The 25,801-nt window shown below is 40.3% G+C and overlaps 1 protein-coding gene across 1 annotated transcript; it reads right to left on the minus strand.

Annotated features, from left to right (window-relative positions):
* Nucleotides 1–2,714: 2,714 nt before the first annotated feature.
* zpbp2 (zona pellucida binding protein 2) lies at nucleotides 2,715–24,390 on the minus strand. The gene is made up of 8 exons (XM_016994567.2): nucleotides 24,174–24,390; nucleotides 17,730–17,807; nucleotides 14,752–14,877; nucleotides 11,917–12,078; nucleotides 9,046–9,264; nucleotides 6,310–6,395; nucleotides 5,185–5,362; nucleotides 2,715–2,850 (listed from the first exon to the last, which is right to left on the minus strand). Exons 1-8 carry the CDS (start codon nucleotides 24,274–24,276, stop codon nucleotides 2,753–2,755), a joined length of 1,050 nt encoding a protein of 349 aa, XP_016850056.2. The 5' UTR covers nucleotides 24,277–24,390; the 3' UTR covers nucleotides 2,715–2,752.
* Between the last annotated feature and the right edge of the window lie 1,411 nt (nucleotides 24,391–25,801).

The raw sequence follows: 25,801 nt of genomic DNA on the forward strand, positions 1-25,801 counted from the left end.
TAAAAATGTTATTTCCTGTTTAATTGTGTGCAGGACTTACTTTGACAATACTTGTTTTACTCTAGGGACTTTGTTTTTGGCTGCCACAAACTGGCACAATCAGGCCTGCCCTGGAAGTCTTTAAGAAAAAAATAATGCCAACACTCATATTTGGGGCCGAAATTTGGGGGCACACCAATTTGGCCAAGATTGAAGCCTTCCAAGTTAAGCAGCTTCGCATTCTCCTGGGACTTTCCAGAACAACACTGATGGCTGCTGTAAGGGCAGAGCTAGGAATGCTCCCAGTAAAAGCTCAAATTTTAATGAGACAATTCAATTACTGGTCAAAGGAAAATCGATGAATTCCAGTAGACTTCCTCACCTATGTTTAGAGGATCAAGACCAGCGTGCCCACAAGTCATCATGGGTAGTGGCCTTAAACAATGAGATGGCTAAAATTGGCCTTCCTTTACAATTTTTAAATGATCTAGGACCTAGGGCAAAACAAGTGCTTATGCAACGCACTCATGATATCTATGCTCAATTGGACCTAGCAAGTATAGGTAGGTCTTCTGCCACAAAGTTTTTAGCCTCCCACAAAATGAATACTCATTTAGAACACTATTTGACTATTCCAGTTCCGTTACCCTTAAGTAGAATATATACTAGGGCCAGGTTTGAACAACTCGGTATTATGATGCAAACTGGTCGCTACTGTAACATCCCAAGAAATGAGAGATTTTGTGTCTGGGGAGATCAAATAGTGGAAGATATCGAACATTTTTTGATTGACTGTCCAGCATATGCTGAACTTCGACACAGTTATTTACATCCATTACTATCTAATTTTAGGTCCCCCAACAGAAATGATCTTCTGACAGTCCTCTTGCAAGGACAAGAAATATCCACCATAATTAGAGTAAGCCTTTTTATCCTGAAAGCTATCAAGAAAAGAGCACATTTCCTGAAAGAAGAATCAGGAAAATAAGATTTTGTCGGCAAACAGATGGTCAGCTGCCTGTCCTCCCATCCTTTTTGCCTTTTTTAAAATTTATGTTGCACTTTGAAATGGTCATATGACTGGTCAAACAAATAAATGATTATGATTATGATTATGATTATGATGATGATGATTATTATTATTATTATTATAACTGGCTGCCACAAACTATGTTGAATTGGTTGAGACTCGATCAGATATTCATGGAAAAACTATAGCAAAGTGTGCTGAAGGATGTCCCACAAAAACAAAGTTTTTTGCAATTTAATAAATCTTTTCTATGTTTCTATGATAGAACCAATTAGAAAATGACATTTATAACCCAGGAATAAAAATTGTGTTACATAGTGTTATTTAACACATAATCCTAGATCCCCCTAAATAGTAGGCTTGTGCACATATTTGATTTAGGTGGTTCCCTTCAGTCAATCCAGCTTCTTTGGATAGCCATAATGGTAAGGGGCAAGGGCTCAGCTGTTACTCATTTTTGTCCATATCGGGGCCACTTAGCAGTCGATCACAGCTCCTCCCTTATTCAGCACCACGCGGTATGTGGAGAAATTGCCGTGTGCTGCTCAAATGGGGTTTCCCTGTGAGCCCTGCCTGTTGAGCCAATCAGAATAAAAGGCTGCTGTGACGTGTCTTGAGCACAGCTTCCTTAACCCCATTGCTTAAACTCAGATTTCCTTGAAAGGAAGAAAGAAAAAGGGTTCCAGGAAGGATGCTTCCTTAACGCCATTCTTCAAACACAGACTCCCTTAAAAGGAAGGTAGGAAAGGGTCCCAGGAAGGATGCTTCCTTAACCCCATTCCTCAAACTTAGACCCCCTTGAAAGAAAGAAAAGAAAGGACCCCAGAAATGGAAAGGAGAACCTCATGAGTTCCCTATCCCTGCAAGTGGGCCAGATCTAGGATCTTTCAGCTTCCTAGCCAAAAACAGATTTTTCCATTAGCTGATTTTCAGGAGGCCCTTGAAAACGGATCTGGGCACCCATTGAAATTTGGATACCAAAGAGAGATTGCCCTCCATCCGAATTGCACAAGCCTACTAAACAGTGGTGCTGGAGAGCTACTTTGCTATTTTAGGATGCCCTACTGCTCTGTTTTATTGTGCCCCTGAATATCTGCATGGAGGTGTGGGTCACATACTTTCTATTGCTCTATGTTCACATTATACTTGTCTACTAAACACTTGTCTGGTCTTTTAAGCTCCAGCTTTTGATTGTTCATATCGTCATTATATCCATCCTTTGTAAAGGTAACATCCTAGACTCTGACAAATCAAAACAACATTGCACCATATTAAAAACTGAAATCTGAGGATGGGTGAATTTCAATCCACACATTATTCGTAAAGATTCAGATCAGTTCTTCTTATATCAGAATTTTCTAAGACTGTATTCCTCATGTACCACTATTTTAATGCAAAAGCTGGCTTCTTGATCTGGTAGTGGAGCCCTGTATGGACTATGGAACAAACAGGAGAATGTACCCACATATTCCTTTTATCATGACAATTCTGCATTTTTTCACTCACCATTATCAGTGATATGGAGTGAGAATAGAAAATGGAAAAATTAGAATTCAGGGCAGAGGGAGGATCGGCTAGATATCAGAGGATGGAGCTATATCCTAGCTACCCTTTTCCATGGCAGTTTTGTGTGTGTGTGTGTGTGTTTTAATCTCTCCTTTGGTTCCAGGATTACAGATGAAAATAATGGCACAGGAAAGCGATGTGCAGCTACTCTCCACTTTTATTTATATTTGGTTTTATTTAACAGGTTTTTGCTCCATAGTGTTTAATCCGAAGGCCGGTACATTTCTCACAAAGCACTTCATTGTTTGGACTGTAAGTCCCAGGGTCACAGGCCACTGCAAATCAAATGGAGAAGCACTGTAAGGTTGGAGAAAGCATGCAAAGGGCCCTCATCACTGAAATTCATGCAGCAATTGAGACATATAAATATGCAGTCTGGGATTCTACATCCAAAATATAGTTACAATATAGTAGTTATGTTTTCATTGCCCAACTGACCTCTGAAACCTAATTTAAAAGCAAGCCAGATGTCCTGAATGATGGAGGACTACTGTGTGGCTGTTGAGTGAATTTGGCTGGTTTTTAAAGTAGGTTTCGGGATCATTTACAGTTCAGTAAACCATAAATGAACTGCAATGAGAATATGAAGCAGATTCCCTAAATCTAATTTAGGGCATTGTAACTGATCAAGAGGGTGCCTGCAATTATGTCGAGGGTGATATAGAAAAGCATATATCTTTGTATATAAGGAAAACAATGTTTGGGAGTTGTAAAGTATTTGACTAATTCCTTTTAAAGCTGTCCAAAGGAAGTGGCTATTTCCACATCTTTTGGAAAAGCATTTGTTCCATAAAGTTTGTAATTTAATTTTATGTGGACGCTTGCAGTGTAAATTCAAATATTTTGCTCTATTTATTAAATTCTTGGGAGCAGTCCAAGGATTCGCCATAGCAAATCATCATTGTAATAACAACAGCAATAATTGGAAGCACAACAGATTCAGAAGAGGCAGAGCACAAAGACAATTAAGAGCTTGCCCTGACAGCTGCGGCGGTAGAGAAGACTCTTAAAAGGCATTTGGCTTCTTGGAGAGGGAGAGGGAGAGAACATTCTTTAGCATTTAACAGCAGATAAGTGTAATTACTGCTTTTTATGGCAGAAATGGGGAAATCTTATTTCTCGCCTCTGTCCCTTTCACATGCTTCACAACTGAAATAATCTACAATTTTTTAAAAAAAACTTCTAAAAGTATTATTTAAATTTGTCATGTTTTATGTGTTGCCGAAGGCTTTCATGGCCGGAATCACAGGGTCGTTGTGAGTTTTCCAAGCTGATGTTTTTTTATTTTGGTTTGCTGTTTTTATACAGGTTTGGCCCAATGTAAGCCTCCCCAAGTCCCTTCGGGGAGATGGAGGTGGGGTATAAAAATAAATAATAATAATAATAATAATAATAATAATAATAATAATAATAATAATAATAAATATTATTATTATTATTATTATTATTATTATTGCCATGTAACAGAAGCATTCTCTCCTGACATTTCACCCACATTTGTGGCAGGCATCCTCGGAGGTTGCGAGGTATACCTTGCAACCTCACAACCTCTGAGGATGCCTGCCATAGATGTGGGTGAAATGTCAGGAGAGAATGCTTCTGTTACATGGCAATAATAATAATAATAATAATAATAATAATAATAATAATAATAATAATTTATTTATTTATACTTCTCAGGAGAGAATGCTTCTGGAACATGGCTATATGGCCCGGAAAACACACAACAACCGTGTCGTGTTTTCTTTCCCCCACCCAAAAAAATAAACATTTAAACATATAGTTTGATATGTTTAAACTACCAGGAACTATACTGAAAATTAAATATTCAGTTCATCTTGTGTCAGAATTTGCTAAGGCTGCATTTCATACACCATTATTTTAAAGTGAATGTGGTATCTTGATTCCAGTACTGGAGTCTTGCAGCATTCAGTTTTTGTAAGTTTTAAAACAGATAGAGATCCCATGTAAATGTCATTTACATGTGGCCCAGGGCCCTTCCACACAGCCCTATATCCCAGAATATCAAGGCAGAAAATCCCACATTATCTGAGTGTGGACTCAGATAACCCAGTTCAAAGCAGATATTGTGGGATTTTCTACCTTGATATTCTGGGATATAGGGCTGTGTGGAAGGGCCCCCAGAATATCAAGGCAGAAAATCCCACAATACCTGCTTTGAACTGGGGCCCCTTCCGCACAGTTGAATAAAATCCTACATCTGCAACTGGAATATACAGCAGTGTGGACTCAGATAACCCAGGGCCCTTCCACACAGCCCTGTATCCCAGAATATCAAGGCAGACAATCCCACAATATCTGCTTTGAACTGGGTTATCTGAGTCCACACTGCCATATAATCTAACTCAATGTGGATTTCATACAACTATGAGGAAGGGGCCAGAATGCTTGGGATTAAAGGATTCTAGAAGAATATGCTCACTTGATTCACACAAGGCATTGGCCAAGTTCATCAATCTGTGTTTGTTTGCAGAAAATACCCAGAGTTGCATTAAAGGAAGGATAAAACAACTATTTCACTCTGATTGCCTCGGAGAATAGCGTATGGTTGAGAAAGCAAAAACAAACAAAGAAACAAAACCAAATACCACAACAATTTGCGCAGTCACTGTGAGTGATGTCATTTTTCCCAAACCCTGGGCGACAGCTGTCCAGACGAGTGACTTGGAAACTATGGTCAATGTAATGGATTGGGGGTATGTTCTTATAGTTGTGCTTCAGGAAGGACTCTTGCCTACGGAAAAACTCTTCTATGAGCCATCGAGCCTAAAACGTACAATGAAATGACAAAAATAACAATTCTGGTGTTGAACATAAACAAGTTATTTTATTTTTCCCCTCTAGCAACTTCCAAGTAGGCACTTCAGATAGGTTTTCTCTTTCATATTTCTGCATCAATAGTAGGGGCACATTTCAAAAACCTTTGAGTTGCTTGCACCCATTCATTTGAAGGTATTTTCAAGCCCTTTGTGTTTAAGGAATGGTGACTTTATGCTCTCTTGAAGCTCCTTTCTCCCTACTTCTGGTAGTTCCAAGCGCAGGTTTTCTGAATGCCACCTAGTGGACTGTTTTATTCAAGGTAAAGGTTTCCTTGAAGCCTAGTCGTGTGCAACTCTGGAGGTTTGTGCTCATTTCTATTTCTAAGCCAAAGAACCGGCATTGTACATAGACACCTGCTAGGTCATGCAACCAGCATGACTGCATGGAGCGCCATTATCTTCCTGCAGAAGCAGTACCTATTGATCTACTCACGTTTGCATGTTTTTGAAATGCTAGGTTGGCAGAAGCTGGGGCTAATTGCGGGAGCTCAGTCCTCTCCCCGGATTTGAACCACCAAACTTTTGTTTTAGACATTTACACAAATCCATTAGTAACAACATGCAGTGTTTACAGTGGACTCTATAGAAAATGCTTCAGCTATACTTGATAAAAAGGGAAACCAACATGTTAAATATGTCTGGCAAATGCTGATTTATTATCAGTGATAGTGTGATTTTTATACTTATTTTATATATCCATATACCCAGGGTCACACAACACATTTTTAGTGGAAAGAGGTTGTAAGCAGAAAAGATTAAGAAGCTTTGTTATATTGAGTAGGGAAACATCTAGAATGTATTCTATGCTGCTCAAAGAATATGTTTTTCCATCTGATTTTTCTGGTACTTTGCAGCCCACAAATGTTTATGGGCAAATGTGGAAAGCTCTTTTACCTGTCGAATATGACTGTTGGTCACATCTTCACAGTCAGCAGGAAGCTGATGGCAAATGACGTCCCAGCCACGAGCAAATGGGTTTACTAAGAAACAAAGAAATACATTAGTTTGCATCTGAATAGGGTGCTTTCATTGTGTGTTCCTGCATGGCAGGGGGTGGAACTTGTGGTCTCTTACAACTTTCTGATTCTTATGCCTAAAATTACAGCAGAATAACCAAAGAGTTAGGGCTGGAATATCTTAAATCATGTTGATTGGAGTGGGGGCTGAAGCCTTAAAGCAGTGGTTCTCAACCTGTGGGTCCCCAGATATTTTGGCCTACAACTCCCAGAAATTACAACAGCTGGTAAACTGGCTGGGATTTCTGGGAGCCAAAACACCTGGGGACCCACATTTTGAGAACCACTGCTTTAAACGAAAGGGGAAAGCAAGCCAGAGATAAAGAAACCCCAGCATTCATTTTTTTTACTGTGCCATGGTACCACGGACAGCAACAAAAAGGCATTTGCTTTCTACCTTGGAACATTTTCCACATTTACTGCTTTGCCATGGAATCTTTTTGCATCGCGCTGAATTCCGAAGCATGTGTAACAGTGTGTGTTCCATTCATGGTGTGTTCTGGTTAAGTCTTCAGGGCCACAATCTTATCTCACATGAACAATCAATTAAAATGTTCTCATGGTTGTGTATTGCAAAGCGACATAAAAGGTTATGAGCAAATCATCTGGAAAGCTTGACTGTCACTATTGTATAATTTATTGCAGAACCTAACAATTCCCTTAAGCATTTCAATTTTTCTTGGTACAGTCTGAAAACCACAGCTTGTTTGTTACTCATTGTCCTTTCTGTGCAGGTTTGATGGCATTATTACTACATTCACAAGTGTGCACTATGACACTAAATGCCTGCCCTAATATAGAATTCACTATTCCAACTCACAATATTACTAAAAAAGAGGCACACCTTCTCGAAATATTGGTAAAGTCCTCATGCTTGTTAGAAACTTCATGCATGTTCAGTTCTTGGTTAGCTCTTTCCAATGAAGCCATTAATAGTACAGTAACAACAAATATGAACCCTACTTATTAAATCCATTTATAGATGAACTATTAATAAAATCTAAAAGGAGCTGTAAAGAAGTATGAATTTTAATTTACAGATGCCATGTTTAATTGTGTGGTTATGTTTTAAAAAGGGTTAATATTTCAGTTACTCAGCACTCAGAGTTGGTTGCCATGGAGAAGGGGGTGGAGCCAACTGGGTTAGCTGAAGAGAGAGCAGAATTTGGAGGGAAACTCAGTCAGTCAGTCAGTGTCTGTGGTCAGCGAACGACAGGGAAGTCTGATTCTCAGTTGGAGGATCAGGGTGGCTCAAATGTGGGATTTGAGTCAATTCTAAAATAAGTTTGGTGACTTATTTTAGGTAGTCTGTGCCCTGATAAGGTACAGGGAAGTCTGATTCTCAGTTGAGGGAATCAGGGAGGCTCAAGAGTTTATTTGAGTCAGTTTAAAATAAGTTTGGTGGCTTATTTTAAGGTAGTCTATTAGTGGAGAAAGAACTGACATTTTAAGAAGTTTGGAACACCTCAATATAGTTTTGCAACTGTTCAGTAACGTGCCTCAAACAAGAAGAAGAGTTACTGTAACCATTAAGTTGTGTCTGAATAAACTTGTTATTGTTCTCTCAAACATCTCAGTCTGTCATATATACACACATTAAGAATAAACAAGAAGAAGGAAGAAAAATAAAAGTCTCCTCTCTAAGTAGCCAGTGGCTAAATCTTCCAAAAGTGGTGGCAAGAGTTGATAATCCCCTTTGTAATTTGGTGGCAGCATTATAAAACATCTATAATTTGGTGGCAGCTTTTAAATAAAAACATGTTTAATAACTGGTGGCAGCAGATATAAAATATATAATAATTAATTAATAGAAACATCATCCTTTTCCACAATCGGTGTCAGGGGTGGGATTTATAAAAAGATTCCCCTCTGCCTGAGTTCTTTACAGGAGCCTTTGGTGAATTTTTTAAAATTCTGATTCTCAACTTTGGAGGAATCCTAAAATATGATGACAAGAGCTATAAGTGTAAAGTTACTGTCGGTACAGATTTAACCACCAAATAACTATATTAAGCTTTGAATTTTTGAGGTTGTCTAAGGAAAGTCTTCTGGAGTAAATCATGGAAGAAGTCTTCACACTTCTTATATTAGAAGCTGAGACCTATCATTGCTATGACCTATTATCTACATGAACTAGATTTTCCAAAGGAAATTATGATTTTGATGTGACTATATCATGACTAAGCAGGTTATTGAGAACACAAAAGCAATGCTCGTGGAACCTTTCCATACAGTCTTCCCTCACATGGTTCCCATCCCTCAGGCTTGCCAGGTGTCCCAGATTTTAACGGACAGTCTCTTATTTTGGGAAAAGGTCCCGCATCCCAGGGGATCACTGTCTGGGATGTCCCAGTGCCTTGACCAATGAGGGCCCCACTTCCTTTATCGAGGCCGAGGGATGTCAATTGCTGAGGAGCAGCTCCAGGGAGGAAAAGGAGGTGGGGCCTCATTGGCCGAGGCCCCAGAAGTCCCTATTTGGAAGGCCCCTCCCCCACGTCCCCCCCTTTGCTGGGTGTCTCTTCTTTCGAAAGCAGACTCCGGACAACCCTGCCACCCCCACTCCTGAAACCAAAAGCCATGATGAAAAAAATCTTAACTATTTGCCTTCTGTTACCTTGAAAAACAATAAACAGCTCAGTTCCTATCCCATGTTTGGGTCGCTTGACAGAGTGACACTTGTACGATGGGTCAGCGATATGACACGTCAGGTAGGAAATCAGATTATTCAGAATTTTCTTTAGCTCCTCAAAGAACTCATCATTTGCCAATAAGTTGCATGCCTTTGTTTCGAAGTGAACAGACATTCGATATGTATAATCTGGTTCACGATAAGCTAGAAGATAGAAGGAGGAGGAAATGTGAGTGAATCTAAACAGCACACAATATTATTTATTATTGCTGTTGTTAATCATTGCTAGAAACTTGCTTGGGTGTTGTGTATCTGTAAGTGGACTTATGTCTGCAAGAATCACAATTGCGTAGTTGCATTCATCCTATTCAAGAGAGGACTTCAGTTGTGTTACCATGTAGCCGAGACAACAAAGTGCCCAATGTGCATTCGTTCCTGATGGCCATTGCCCAATGAACCAATGCAGAAGGGACTGATACATACCATGTTTCCCCGAAAATAAGACAGTGTCTTATATTAATTTTTGCTCCCAAAAATGTGCTAGGTCTTATTTTCAGGGGATGTCTTATTTTTCCATGAAGAAGAATTCACATTTATTGTTGAACAAAAATATGAGCATTTCTTATGTACTGTACAGTAGCTGTCATCACAAACCAACATAACCAGACAAACCGAATCCTATCAAGAATTTCTTGTTACTGCCATTATTTCCATGTACAGCTGCTATGTACATTTACTGATCCTGCATGCTCTGGTGTTCTGTTTGGCGGGCGCCAAAACAAACAAAAACTTTGCTAGGTCTTACTTTTGGGGGAGGCCTTATATTTAGAAATTCAGCAAAACCTCTACTAGATCTTATTTTCAGAGGATGTCTTATTTTCAGGGAAACAGGGTAATGGGACCAATGCACAACCTAACTGATGTGCAATACATCAATATGTATTGCATAGGTCCTAATGCAATATGCATCAGCCCCAATAGAAACTGGGCACAGCAGGTTCTTGCTTGTGTCCCATTATAATTCTTTGCAAAACGTTAGTGCCTCTGCTACTTAATATACATAAAAATACGTATGGTAACAGGTCAAATAGGATTCTCACAATTATTTTTTAACACCTATGAATTATACACAAAATAAAAGACCTAGGCTGTGTCACCTCGAGGTTAAAACTTAAGAGAAGTTACTTTTTCAAGCCTCAGTCAAAATATTTGACCAATTGATGGTTTATGACACCATTTGTTACTCACATTCTGAATTCAGCTCAGTCTGACCGGAACTACTGCTTTTAAAAAAGGCTATACTGAATGTAGAGTTTTCATTTTGGTTGCAAACAGGCAAGCTATAAAAGATATATATAGTCTTTCTTGATCCTTAAAACCTTTTAAAATTTACATAGACATGGTGATGGTGTCTAACATCAAAAAGTAAAAATCAGGGTAAGAAAAAAATTAAAATCAATAGATTTGTTCATCTTATAACTCCTTGGTTCTGAAACATTTTAAATTGACTTGAAGAGAGTCCTCCTCTCATGATCACTTGTTTTCTCTCCAGATCTTCATTCTCATCCACCCCCATACGGTTTTCTAAATTCCACCCACAAGGAAAAAAAAAGTTAGTCCACATACATTTTTCCAGTACAAGAGGAAAGGCAGGTCATAGTGGAATTTTAGCAAAATGGTTCCATAAAGTATCTACACCATGGCTGTAAACCTCTGCCATAGGTTGTACAGCTGCCTTGGCTTCCATCACTGCCATTTTCTCATCCTGAGATTCAAAAAGGCTAGAAATTGCATTTGGGGGGAGGGGGGGGAAAAGTAGAATAGATCTAGTGTTTCTTTTGGGTTCTCCCTGGACAGACTAAGCTCCCACCTTTCACTACTCAGAGAAGAGGATGCTTCCTTCTTTGACAAGAGGGGACCACGGTGGCGCAATGGGTTAAACCCGTGTGTCACTGAATCTGCTGACCTGAAGGTTAGCAGTTTGAATCCGCAACACAGGGATGAGCTCCCATCTGTCAGCCCTAGCTCCTTGCCAAAAACATGCAAACGTAAGTAGATATATGGGTACCACTTCTGTAGGAAAAGGCATAGAGACACTCCAAGCAATCTTGCCAGCCACATGACCAGTAGGTAACATTGCTGGCTTCTTGGCTTGAAAATGGAGAAAGAGCACCTCCCATAGCCAGAAATGAGCACTGCCTTTATAGCCGTAAGTGAAAGGAGAAGAATTTACCTTGTATGTATTTGTGTGTATATGATTGTAAAAGCACTGAATGTTTGCCTATGTGTGTAAATGCTGTAATCCGCTTTGAGTCCCCTAGGGAAGAAGGGCGGAATATAAATAAAGTGTATTATTATTATTATTATTATTATTATTATTATTATTATTATTATGTAGTACTTCCATTAACTTGCAGATAAGTCAACCCAGATTTTTTATTGATACATGAATACTTACAGTAATTTTATACACAATATGTTAAATAATTTGGTGTAGAAAGCAAGAGCATTGCTATCTCAACCACCCATGTGAACAATTTTGGATTTTTTTAGTGTTTTACATTTCAGAATTTCAGATAGGACACGCTAGGCTGTACATTTAAAATGATCCTGAACAACAACTAGTGGTGTTAACATCTTAAAGATTTTCCTTTCAAGACATAAGAGGGTGTGTAGGGATGCAGGAGCATTAGGGAACTGTACATTGCTGAATATTCAAACATGTTTTGTTTTTCAGGTTTTTGTTTAGGGTTTGAGACTTAAATTAGATTGATTAGGTTCTGTCAACAAAGTAGTTAATCTGGTATGACCGGGAGTGGGAGCTAAAAGGAATACAGAAATTATTTATTTTCTTACCGTAAACCATAAATTTATATGTCTTGAATCTTTCCTGCTCTGCTCGCAAGTCATTTCGGAAAACTCTGTAAGAAAGTGTGCAAGTATAAGATCCGGACATGCGCTCTCTAAAACCAAGCACCATCAATTTTCCAGTTGATGTAAGATTCACATAGCTTTTTCCTAAAACAGGAATAGATACACAACATGAGTCAAGAGTCTCTATGTTCTAAACCAGCAGCAAGAGTGCAAGGAATCAGATAGAACATGCTTTGCTTCTTGGACTGGGGTGGAAGTCACTTGTTCTGCGGGCATGAAAAATTGATCTGTGAGCAGAGAAGTTAAAAGAAATAATTTTAAGACATAGCTTGGAAATAATGAGTAATGCTCATAATGTGTATGCTCAAAGGTGTAATAGAGTTACATTGCAAAAGTATCACAACAATTGCCAGCAATATTTGGTGTAATACTTTTGGTTGTTCTTTAGCTCCTTTTAAAGAACAAGTAAGCATTAGGTTTGTGCTTTCGTGGTAAACCTTGACCCATTTTATGTCCTGACTTTGGTTGGGGGGGGGGGGGGCATATGTTTTTTGGAAGCCTCTCAAAATCGGGAGGGCAGGTATCTGTTTCAATTTTCTATTGGCCCATTATGGGGTGGGAGGGGGTTTCCCAGGCTCCCCTTCTCATCATAGGCATTTAAGCTGTTTCTATCTTTGATGAGAGGTGCTTGCCACACGCCACACATGCACTCTCCAAGGCAAGGAAGCAAGTTCTGATTCTTATTCTAGAGGAGGCACTCGGCTGCAGGCAGGCTGCACACCACACATACATTCTCCAAGGCCAGGAGGCAAGTTCTGATTCTTGCTCTAGAGGAGGCGCTTGGCTGCAGGCAGGCTGCACGCCACACATGCATTCTCCAAGGCAAGGAGGCAAGTTCTGATTCTTACTCTAGAGGAGGTGCTCAGCTGCAGGCAGGCTGCACACCACACATACATTCTCCAAGGCAAGGAGGCAAGTTCTGATTCTTGCTGTAGAGGAGGCGCTTGGCTGCAGGCAGGCTGCACGCCACACATGCAGTCGCCAAGGCAAGGAGGCAAGTTCTGATTCTTACTCTAGAGGAGGTGCTCGGTTGCAGGCAGGTTGCATGCCACACATTCACTCTCCAAGTCAAGGATGCAACTTCTGATTCTTATTCTAGAGGAGGCACTCGGCTGCAGGCAAGCTGCACACCACACATGCATTCTCCAAGTCAAGGGTGCAAGTTCTGTTTCTTACTATAGAAGAGGCACTCAGCTGCAGGCAAGTTGCACACCACACATGCATTCTCCAAGGCAAGGAAGCAAGTTCTGATTCTTACTCTAGAGAAAGCACTCGGCTGCAGGCAAGCTGCACACCACACATGCATTCTCCAAGGCAAGGAGGCAAGTTCTGATTCTTACTCTAGAGGAGGCACTCAGCTGCAGGCAAGCTGCACACCACACATGCATTCTCCAAGGCAAGGAGGCAAGTTCTGATTCTTACTCTAGAGGAAGTGCCCGGCTGCAGGCAGGCTGCATGCTACACATGCATTCTCCAAGGCCAGGAGGCAAGTTCTGATTCTTACTCTAGAGAAGGAACTCAACTGCAGGCAAGCTGCACACTACACATGCATTCTCCAAGGCAAGGAGGCAAGTTCTGATTCTTACTCTAGAGGAGGCACTCAGCTGCAGCCAAGCTGCACACCACACATGCATTCTCCAAGGCAAGGAGGCAAGTTCTGTTTCTTACTCTAGAGGAAGCGCCCGGCTGCAGGCAGGCTGCATGCCACACATACATTCTCCAAGGCAAGGAGGCAAGTTCTGATTCTTACTCGCCAAGGCAAGGAGCCTACTCATAAAAAGCAGGTGAGGAGCCGCGATCAGCTCCTGCTTTCTTTTGCATCGAGTGGGGAGTTTCCCGTTATATGCTCCCAAAGGAACGAAAGTAACAAGAGAATGAATGTAATGAAAGAAAATGAGTTTTGCACACAACTCTAGTAAGCATAAGCTACTTTCCCAGCCAACTTGAGCTGAACTCATTCTGTGATCAATCGTAAAGGATTTGAAAGCTGTCAAAAATACTGTGCAGCAGAGTGAGTCATGGGACAAATTAGACATGAATTATTTTTTAAACATAATTTCCCAAGCTCTGCCAAAGCATTATGAAATTACACAGTTCTGCTCTACACAAATACAAGATAATACAAAAGGGAAATATCAACTATTCCATTAAAACGTTAGTAACAGAGGACTCTAACTACTTTAAACTATCTTTTAGTTAATTCAACTTGAAAATCAGGGTTGGGGGAATCTATTATAATATATCCATGTAACTGCTGAGTCAAAGGCTTTCAGTGACTGATGGTAGCGAGTGACTAACATTCCCCACTCCATTATAAATTACATTATATTGCGAAATGACATCATTTTGGGGGTCATTTTGACTCATGGCAGCCACTTCCTCCCAAAATGTTCATTTAAAAGAATGTTATAACTTGTAGAAGAATATTACCTGCTGTCTATGGGAAACTTTTAAAGTTTTTTAAGAACCCTCTGGCTCTTCATCCCAATTTCATCTTTGCCATCCACATGAAACAAATGCATTATTTGGCCTTTTATAAATCATACTATCTTGAATCAGATTTTTAAAACTTCAGCTCAAGACCACAATAGATTCGAAAGGCTAAACGTTTTAGAAAGAGGATGAGTTTGCAGCTTTATACTGATGAAACCTGTCAAGAACTAGTTATCTTCTACACCTTTTTCTATTTCTTATTCTATCAAAAAGGAAAGCCCCCCCCCCCGTATATTTTTCTGATTGTTCCGCAGCACTACTCACCTTTTAGAATCTGTCCATTTGGCCCGATCCATAAATAGGTGGGGTCAATGACTTCATTTTGTGAAAGGGAGATATCCATGCAGACTAGAAATGGGCTATTTCTGTGCACTTTGACATAGACATTCACTGAAGACAAAAAGAGCAAAACAAGCAAAACAAAGTATAATCAGACAGAATGGCTGAACCCTATTAAAAACAGAATTCCCCAAATCTTGCCATGTTCCTGATATGCTGATTTTCTGTGTAGGAGATTTTGTGAATTTTTTTTTACGGGAGATGACTCATTTTTCTGATACAGAGAAAGTGAAACAGTATAGCCCACATATAGATTTCCTATCTCAGTAAAAACTATGCCTAAAGGGAAAACAAAGTCCATCCATTACATGCTTTAGTTGGGAGGATTATTCATTTTTTCAAACTTGAAATGGAATCTATTATTATTATTATTATTATTATTATTATTATTATTATTATTATTATCTTTTCTCCCGCTTTTCTCCCACAAATGGTACTCAAAGCTGCAGACATAGAAAAGTACATAATACAAAAACCCTCATCCCACAACCCAACATATGAACAATAAATCATCACATTCTGTAAACCGAAATTACCTAAATATAAATCAGCATAAAAATAACACATATATCATTATCAATTTAAAAATTCTACACCTCCAGCCACTGAGGTTATCCTAACACATTAAAACATAAGCTGAACAGTTCAGAGCACCATAACTTTGGCCATATATGCCTTGAGCCTTATCTGACCAAAGTGACTAGTGATTAGTTTTGCATTTTTTTGGGGAAGGCCTGCTTCCATAGAAATGGGAGCGAAAGTCCAATAACAAGGAGACTGAACATCCAAGACAGAGCTTTCCAAGTATTTCACATTGGTGACATACATTTTAGATCTGCATCATTCCGTGACACAGTAATTCAGTTTTATTAGCAATCCACAAGTTAAGCCAACCCCTTGTAAGATATAGACACATAATATACATTGTAATGACAAAATGTATGGGGACACATCATATCTCATGAAAACCTTCCATTTATATTTTTGAAATATATGACTTATTGTTTATTTCACATAGATTCAGACGTTTCTCATTATGTTTGCATGACACACCTACACTCTGCAGCTGACACACACTTTGGAAAGCTCTGCTCTAAGAGTTAAACCATATGGTATCATATATTTTTGCAAATGTGTTTCCCGTTTGGTAAAAGACATCTTGTCATGACATCAGATTTCCTTTATCTGCATCTTGCATTTAGTGTTCATTGTTTTACGATAGGTCGTTGAAAAATAAACATGTTTACAAATTGTAAGTCTGATTGTTTTAAGAAAATTGTCCTTTGAGAAAATGGGCTCCTTTATTAGGAGTGCATGTCCACTGCAGTTTGACACAATTTTAACTGCTATGACTCAATGCTAAGTAGTTTGGTAAGGTGCCAGCAGCCCTCTTTGGCAAAGAAGGCTGAAGACCTTGTAAAACTACGACTCTGAGGATTCCATTGCCTTGAGCTATGTCACTTAAAGTGGTGTCAAACTGCATTCGGTCTACAAGTGTGTGGATTTCGTTTTCTCCGTTTCCTTTGTTTCCTTCGATACCTTCGGTACTTCTGGAGCCTGTAACAGTAAGAGCCCTCCAGGTACAAAAACCAGCCCAACACGAAAGCAAACAGGAACCGATCTCAGTTCCTCCTCCCCTATTTGGCATCACAGTTGAATCTTTTTGATTTTCCTTTATTTTCCTGATTCCTTTTATTTAGCAGGACTGGCTGGGAGTTGGGGACCTGAAGGACAGTGGGTGGGGTTCATGTATGAGCGTTTGGGGGTTTGAAGACAGAGAGTCACCTTTTTACCTTCTTTTTTCACCTTCAGAAAATACTTCTAAAAGATAATAACTATTACTAATAATAGCAATTCCAGCAAACAAAAAGAGAAGCCTACCTCTCCTCTAGAGTAGAAGTAGAAACAGCTTTAAGGAAGCAAAACTGGCAAGCAGAAAGGAGATTACAGGAACTGAAAACAGGGGATTTTTAAGGTAGCCCAGGGAGGATAACTCTACTAAGCTCCAGGTCATAGCTCTTCCTTCCCGGGGCCTCCTTAAAATGCCTCTTGGAAAGCTTGGTGTGTTGAGACTGAGAACACACGCACGCCTGCCACTCCTGCAGCCAAGTGCCTCTCCTCTGGAGTAGAAATACAGCTTTAAATAAGAAGCCCCCTTTAAGCACGCACCGCCTCTCCTCTAGAGTAGAAACAGGTAAAAAGCCTCCTTAAAACATGCTTGTCTGCCTGCAGCTGAGTGCCTCTCCTCTAGAGTAGAAACTTAAATGCCTAAAATGACAGGAAGGGAAACATGGGAAACCCCCTACCATAATGGGCTGATAGAAAACAGATCTTTCACACTCCCAAAGTAAAAACAGATATCTGCCCTCCCATATTCTGGAGGCTCCCAAAAAAACAGATTGGGGCTCCCATCGAAAGTCGGGATGTGAAACAGGTCATGGTTTACCTGGATTGCACAATTCTAGTCTCCAACACTATTTGGCAGAGAAGGCTAAAATCCTTGTAAAAGTAAAATTTTCCATAGCATTGAGCAGTGGCAGTTAAAATGATGCCAAACTGCAGTAATGCTATACCCTCAATTTTCTTTGATCATCAGACTGCTGTTATATATTGTCACTCTCTGAGGAGTCAGGTTGCTAGTAATTCCTCATCCAGGCCACTCATTCTAAAGACTGTCAATGGTTCTTCAATATCCTGCAATCCCATTATCGTGCATAAAATAAAGTTTTTCTGATTGACAAGCACATAGAAGCTTTGGGGCTCTTCTCTGCACATTGTTTGTTTCTCTCTTAAAATAATACAGACAAGAGGGTACCATAAAATATCTAGTTCTCCTACTTGTTAATTCTGTACACATAAACACTCTGCATTGTCTTAATGTTTGAAACAACAACAAAAGTTACCTTTATGGTTGGGGTTGCCATAAATATAATTCTTTTTAATTAACTTAATAGAATGAGGTATCTTCTCCAATCCATTTTCTGTTTAAGGAAAAAAAAATGTAATCATTAGGGTGTTAGAATGGGAATTAGGGAAGCTTGGGAATCAAAGCCCTGGTTGTAGGAGGCTTGTTCAGCCTTTCCTTCCTCATTGGGTTGTGCTGATGATACGATTCACCCATCGATGCTTTCCTGTGTTTCTTGGACGAACACCTGGACATAAAGAAATGGAAGTTTTATCCCAGAAAGAGAAAGTTACTACTGTATAAGGTGGTTTTGTTGGTTCATTTAACAGCTTTGAGAGGCTTGACTTAACCATAATACAAAAAATGATTTAAGTAAACACATAAGCAAATATGGGAAATTCCTGTAGCCTAAATGGTCACTTTTTTCTGTCATTACTGATTTGTGAATAAGGTTGGATCAAATATACCAGCAACTACAAAAGAGAAAGGTATTGGTAACTCCAGTGTTCCCTTTGAAATGGGAACCAAAATCCCACATAGAAATGACTCTACTGCTTCATGGCAAAGTATTGAAGGCAGTCCAGCTTCTGCTTGTGCCAAGTGTTTAAAACAGACACAAATACTACAGCTACCTCTTCTTTCCAATAGGTCTATCCTCTCGGAGTTCTTTACTCCAGCTTTCACAACAATACACAAAAATCAATGAACAAGTCATTTTCCTTAGAAGCTTATCTGAACACCGTATTAATAATCTCATTGGAGAACTACTGATAAACTTCCAAGAACAGTCCATGGGGTTCACTAGAACATCCTACTGAAAAGAGGAATTGACTGTCTGCAGCCTCAGGAAATACAGGTGTAGCCCCAAATCTTCCCAGGTTATCTATCTATCTATCTATCTATCTATCTATCTATCTATCTATCTATCTATCTATATCTATAGGTAGATCTAAACTTTATCCCAGAGCTTGGAAATGTTACATTTTGGAGCACAACTCTATTGACCAGCCACCGGCTAGGAGCCTCTGGGAGTTATACAATAAAGTAACTGTTCCAGACATTGCCTTATGCAGTCAGTGTTGAATCTGGTAGGAAAATCTCTTACCCAAATGAGTGGTTGCTGGATCATCAAAATGAACCCTGGGAGGAAAAAACTCCATGATGCTGTAAGCATGAATAAGGTACAATAAAAAAGGAACTCATTTCTAGCGTCAGGCTCGGTCACAGAACATATGAAGGAACAGATTTTGAAAATGTGTTATGCTGTATTTTCTCACCCGGCAGTCTGTACCAGTGCATTTTGGCATGCCCAAAGTTACAAGGATTACTACTGGACAACAGTTTGGCCAATTTTTGGTAATTTTTGAAGACATCTTTTGTGTTTTAGGTAGAAGTTTAGGAGGATCAGGGGATACAAACCATTGCAGAATGAGCTCATTTTGTACTGTTTGGGACAAAAGCAAAATCACCCATAATTTCCTCCCAATAAATAAACAAACATGGAAGCGTCGAGGGGCTTCAGGGTCTGCATTTGAGAGTCCGAAGGCTTCCTTGAGGTCCATAGGGTGCATTTTCCTTGCCTCTGGTACACATCATTCGATAAATAACCACAACATATTCCCACTAGGACCTAGTGATGCTGGGTTGTAATGAGAAAATTATTCTAGATTTTAGTAAACAGTTTAGCTGGTATTGCACCACCTAAATATCTGTCAGGAAGTAACAGCCAGTAATGAAAGGACCAAAACATTGACATCTCTAGCCCATCTTCTGTTTGGATATCAGTCAGCAAGCCAATACCTTACCTCAAGAAAAAGCTTTCTAAGATATCCAGAAATACTTGCAGGAAAACCTCAGCAAACGAGTGTCCAAAAATGGCAGGCTAAAACCTAGAACCTCAATCAGTGGCTGATACTGGATGAGAAACTCCCTCCTGGGCACACAGAAGACTGGGCCATTTAGAAGGCACTGAACAGACTGCGCTCTGGCACCACAAGATGCAAAGCTAACCTTAAGAAATGGGGCTACAAAGTGGAGTCCATGACATGCGAATGTGGAGAAGAACTAACCACAGTCCACTAACTACAATGCAGTCTGAGCTCTACTACATGCACAATGGAGGACCTTCTCACAGTGACATCAGAGGCACTCAAAGTGGCCAGATTCTTGCCAAAGGAAATTTAGTATAATGCCAAGATTTTAACTTTGTTTGTAGTTTTTATGCATTATAACTGTATTCTAAATTCGCTTCTGACATGATAAATAAATAAATAGTATGGACTTGAAGGCATCCAATAAAAGTGCTGAAGCCTACCCCCAAAATGGATTGTTTAATTTGAGGGCTATATCCTGGAGCATATTCACATCACTGATATTGGAACCATCAGACATCATCTACAAAGGGATTCTGGGTTGGGAGGCCACAGCAAAAGCTCCAGTAACCCTTGTTTTTTAACAAGGCGTGCATAATGGAGACCTGGTTGGTGAGGCTGGAGGAGTAAATCTTACCCAGCTTTGCCCACCAGGATACTCCGTGTAGCACCAACTGAGAGCCAGAGGGCAGGGAGGAGGGGTTGTAGTGGTCTATAGGGATTCCATCCTCCAACCAGGTGTCCCATCCCTCAGTCAACCACATTCAACCTGAGGGTAGGTGACCAGGACAGAATAGGGATTCTGTTAGTGTACCATCCCCCCCACTGCACTACAGTCTCCCTTCCTAAGCTAGCCGGAATGGTCTCGGGCCTGGCGTTGGAGCCCCAACAGCTCATTGTTCTAGGGGACTTCCATGTCCATGCAGAGACCACCCTGTCGGGAGCAGCTCAGGACTTCATGTCCACCATGGCAACCACGGGACTGTCCCAAGTGGTATCTGACCCTACTCACAACACTTGGTTTTCTGCCAGGGATGGGAGAATAGTGGCAGTGTTGAGGAGTTGACTATCACTCGATTGCCATGGATGGACCGACCATCACCTGATCAGGTTTAGGCTAACTGCACCCCCTAACCTCAGCAAGGGTGGAGAGCCAATTAAGTTGGTCAGCCCCAGGAGACTGATGGATCCAGGAGGATTCCTGACATGTCTTGGGGAATTTTGCGCCACCTCGATAGGTGATCCTGTGGATGCTCTGGTCACTCTTTGGAATCCCTATTCCAAAGAGTGACCAGAGCATCCACAGGATCACCTATCGAGGTGGCTAGGGCTATTGACACGATTGCTCCGGAAAGTCCCCTCTCAAGTAGCAGAGTTAAACCAGCTCCTTGGTTCAACGAGGAATTGGCAACGATGAAGTGAATGAAGAGGAGACTAGAGTGCGTGTGGTGTATCAGGCGTAACAAATCAAACCGAACATGGCTTTGTCTTTATCTAAAAGCATATGCCATGGTAATCGACACCGCAAAAATTCTCAGACATTGCATCTGCGAAGAACCGTCCAGCGGAGCTGTTCTGAACAGTTAGAGGTTTGTTAAACCCCAACCCTCAAAATGGGGTCCCTGACCATTCACCAGCCTGCTGTGAAGCATTTTCTTGGTTCTTCGCAGACAAAGTCACTCTGATCCACTCTGACCTGGACACCATGTTAACGGCAGACTCTGTGGATATAACTGGAGCACCTGCTTGTCCAGTTTTGATGGATTCATTTCAATTGGTGCAGCTCTAGGATGTGAGCAAGATCCTTGGAGAAGTGAGGGCAACCACATGCATCCTAGACCCCTGCCTATCCTGGCTAGTAAGCGAGGCCAGAGGGGGTTTGGCCGAATGGGTAAAGGTGGTAGTAAATGCCTCCTTACAGAAGGGCAAATTTCCAGCGAGCTTAAAACAAGCTATTATAAAACCACTGTTGAATAAACTATCACTGGACCCCACTCAATTGAACAACTTTTGGGCAGTCATGGAACGTGTGGTGGCCTCACAGCTCCAGGTGTTCTTGGAAGAAACAGATTATCTAGATCCGGTGCAGTCTGGCTTTAGGCCAGGACATGGAACTGAAACAGCCATGGTCGCCTTATTGGATGATTTGCATAGGAATCTCAACAGGGGGAGGTGACCCTGTTGGTTCTCCTGGACCACTCAGCGACCTTCAATACTGTAGACCACGGTATCCTCCTGGGGCGCCTTGCAGGAATGGGTCTTGGAGGTACTGTTCTACAATGGCTCCAATCCTTCCTGGAGAATTGTACCCAGGAGATGTTGCTAAGGGACACCTGCTAGGCCCTGCAGCCATTGATTTGTGGGGTCCCACAGGGCTCAATACTGTCCCTCATGTTGTTTAACATATACATGAAGCCACTGGGAGAGATCATCCGGGGTTTTGGAGTTGGGTGTCATCTGTATGCAGATGACATCCAACTCTATCACTCTTTTCCACCTGCTGCTAAGGAGGCTGTTCAGGTCCTGAACCAGTGTTTGGCCAATGAAAGCGAACAAATTGAAATTGAATACAGACAAGACAGAGGTACTCCTGGTCAGTCGCAAGGCTGAACAGGGAGTGAGGTTACAACTTGTGTTGGATGGGGTCACACTCCCCTTGAAGACACAGGTTCGCAGTCTGGGAGTGATCCTGGATTCATCACTGAGCCTGGAGCCCCAGGTTTCAGCGGTGACCAAGGGAGCTTTAGCGCAACTAAAGCTTGTGTGCCAGCTGCACCCATACCTTGGGAAGTCTGACTTGGCCACGGTAGTCCACGCTCTCGTTACATCCCGTATAGACTACTGAAATGCGCTCTACATGGGGTTGCCTCTGAAGACTGCTCGGAAGCTTCAATTAGTCCAACAAAAGGCTGCCAGATTGCTAACTGGAGCAGGGTACAGGGAGCATACAACTCCTCTGTTACACCAGCTCCACTAGCTGCCAGTATGCTTCTGAGCACAATTCAAAGTGCTGGCTTTGGCCTATAAAGCCCTAAATGGTTCGGGCCCATCTTATCTGTCTGAATGTATATCCCCTTATGAGCCTAAGATCCCCTAAGATCATCTGAGGAGGCCCTGCTCTCGATCCTGCCTCTTTCGCAGGCATGATTGGCGAGGACGAGTGTAAAGAAGTGTGTTTTTATTTTGATTTATAGATGTCATGTTTGTTTAATTTCATTTTAAAAGTCATGTTTAACTATGTTTAAAACTAAAAGTATTAGTTACCAGTGCTAGGGGGATGGTAGCCAGCTTAGCATTCTGAGGCAGGTTACCATAGCAATGAGGGCGGAGCCAACCGCCGTTTGGAAGAAAAGGAGGGAATGTTTTAAAAACAGTTTAGTCTGTGATTTTTAGTCACAAGGAAGACACTGGTTCCAGGTTAGGGATACCAGGGAAACTCAGATCTCTAGTGGTGTTGAATTAAGCAAGTAAAGGACTTGTTTAGGTTTATTTGTAGAGTCTGAGTAGGAAGGGAAAGTAATCCCAGTTAGATCCAAAGTGATCAGTTAGTAGTTTTGGTTGGGAAAGGAAAGGAGAAAGTATTTGAAAGAGGATTCATCATAAGTTATATTTGCAACAGATTAAGAAAGTTTAACTCTGAGAAACAAATTGTAACCACTAAGCTCTGTGCCTGAAATAAACTTATTAATTTTCTTTAACATCTAAGCCTCTGTCACATATATTCTAACTTAAGTTACGCTACCATCTAAAGTGAATAAAAAGTTTCCTCCTCTTTCTTCCACATCTCCACAACGAGAGACAGGGCCTTCTTAGTGGTGGCCCTCAGGCTGTGGAACTCCCTCCCCAGTGACATCAGATCTGCGCCCTCCCTCATGGTCTTTGGGAAGAAACTAAAAATCTGGTTGTGGGACCAAGCCTTTACTCAACAGCAATAAGAGACATTGAATCATACGTGCAATGAAGAATTGACATTGGACCGGCCTTGGATCAACACTTTCAGATTGTGTGATTTTAACTGTTTTATTCTGTTTTTACTTGGAATGTTTTAAATGCTATGGGTTTGACCATTTTTAACACTATGTTCTTTGTTGTATAGTATGCTGTAAATGACTTTGGGTCCCCTAGGGGATGAAGGTGGTATATAAATGCTGTAAATAAATAAATACAGTAGAGTCTCACTTATCCAACATAAATGGGCCGGCAGAATGTTGGATAAGTGAATATGTTGGATAATAAGGAGAGATTAAGAAAAAGCCTATTAAACATCAAAATAGGTTATGATTTTACAAATTAAGCACCAAAACATCATGTTATACAACAAATTTGACAGAAAAAGTAGTTCATTACACATTAATGCTATATAGTAATTACTGTATTTACAAATTTAGCACCAAAATATCACAATATATTGAAAACATTGACTACAAAAATGCGTTGGATAATCCAGAACATTGGATAAGTGGGTGTTGGATATCTGAGACTCTACTGTAAATATGAAATTCCATCCTAAAGTATGTAGGGTGTGTGTGTGCATGATATCCCTACGAATTGGTAGATCAGATGGCGATTACCTTCCTTGATTTTCTTGTGAATATTCATCTTGATCCCCAGAACGAGGAGAAATTGTGGAGCAACCAACAGAAGAAAGGACAACCAACTGCTGCAACCTTGCATGGTGCAAGAGAGAGTCCATCCTTCCCACCTACTCAGGCCTACTCAGCCTTTTGTCCATACGGAAGAGGAAAAGGGAAAGAGATGATGCCCTTCCTCTAGCCACTTAGGATTCCGATGGTCACACATTCCAACGGTCATCTCAATAGTGACCACGGCAACCTTTCCGCCACTGTGTTCTAGAGAGAGTTGGGATACTCTAGGACAGTGGTTCCTAAGCCTTCTTGGTCACAGAATCCTTTAGAAGACATTTACTTTCTGTAGAACCCTAACTCTATCCCTGATAAGTTTAATCAAATATTCTGGGTCAATTTACACAACTTCAAATATGTCTCTGAATATTCTATACAACATCTAGTTTTTGAGTAAATTTTACTCTGATATTTTATGTATAATATCCCAAAGCAGCTCACAACATTAAAAACAATGCCATTTGAAATATACAACAAATAAATATTAAAATAGAGTGAAACACACTAACAAGTTAAATCCCTCAAAACACATAAAAACAGTTATTCATAATATATCGTGGATCATTTTATGCTAATTCAAATATGGCCCCTTCTACACTGCCCTATATTCAAGGATTTGATCCCAAATTATCTTCTTATGTCAGATTATCTGGCAGTGGAGACTCATATAATCCAGTTCAAAGCAGATAATCTGGGATCCGATTCTGGGATATAGGGCAGTGGATATACAACCTAGGTCTCTAAATTTTCTATATAATATCTAGTTTTTGAGTAAATTTTACTTTGATGTCTTATCAATAGTAGTCCAATATTTCAACATCCCAAATGTCTTTTATCTCACAAACTGCACAAGAAAGAATTAAAAAAGAAACATGGAATCAATGTGAAAAACGGACTATGTATGAATTACTCTTAATTATAGTAGTAGATTCTCACTTATCCAATCTTCGCTTATCCAATGTTCTGGATTATCCAACGCAGTTTGCCTTTTAGTAGTCAGTGTTTTTGTAGTCAATGTTTTCAATACATTGCAATATTTTGGTGCTAAATTCGTAAATACAGTAATTACTATATAACGTTACTGTGTATTGAACTGCTTTTTCTGTCAATTTGTTGTAAAACATGATGTTTTGGTGCTTAATTGGTAAAATCATAACGTAATTTGACATTTAATAGGCTTTTCCTTAATCCCTCCTTATTATCCAACATTTTCGCTTATCCAACGTTCTGCTGGCCCGTTTATGTTGGATAAGTGAGACTCTACTGTACATTGAAAAGTGTAGTCAGTAAGTATATAACTAACTGCATTAGTATAGCACAAAATAGCTATTACTGAGACTGTGAATGAATGAGTTGGCCTCATGCTTGTATTTCAAAATCAGTTTTAAATTTGACTTTTAAGGCTGGATCTACACTGTTCTATATCCCAGGATCTGATCCCAGATTATCTGCTTTGAACTGTATTATATGAGGCTACACTGCCAGATAATTTGGGATAAGAAGATAATCTGCGATCAAATGCTGGGATATAGGGCAGTGTAGATCCAGCCTAAGAT

This window comes from Anolis carolinensis, chromosome 6 (genome assembly GCF_035594765.1).
Source record: "Anolis carolinensis isolate JA03-04 chromosome 6, rAnoCar3.1.pri, whole genome shotgun sequence".
NCBI classification, from domain to species: domain Eukaryota; kingdom Metazoa; phylum Chordata; class Lepidosauria; order Squamata; family Dactyloidae; genus Anolis; species Anolis carolinensis.

Coding starts and splice junctions, on each gene's coding strand:
- zpbp2 (XM_016994567.2), bottom strand. CDS start 24,276: ATGCAAGGTTGCAGCAGTTGGTTGTCCTTTCTTCTGTTGGTTGCTCCA. Junction 12,079..14,751: donor AAATGGACAGATTCTAAAAG/GTGAGTAGTGCT, acceptor TTCCTGTTTTAG/GAAAAAGCTATGTGAATCTT. Junction 5,363..6,309: donor CCAACAGTCATATTCGACAG/GTAAAAGAGCTT, acceptor TGTACGTTTTAG/GCTCGATGGCTCATAGAAGA.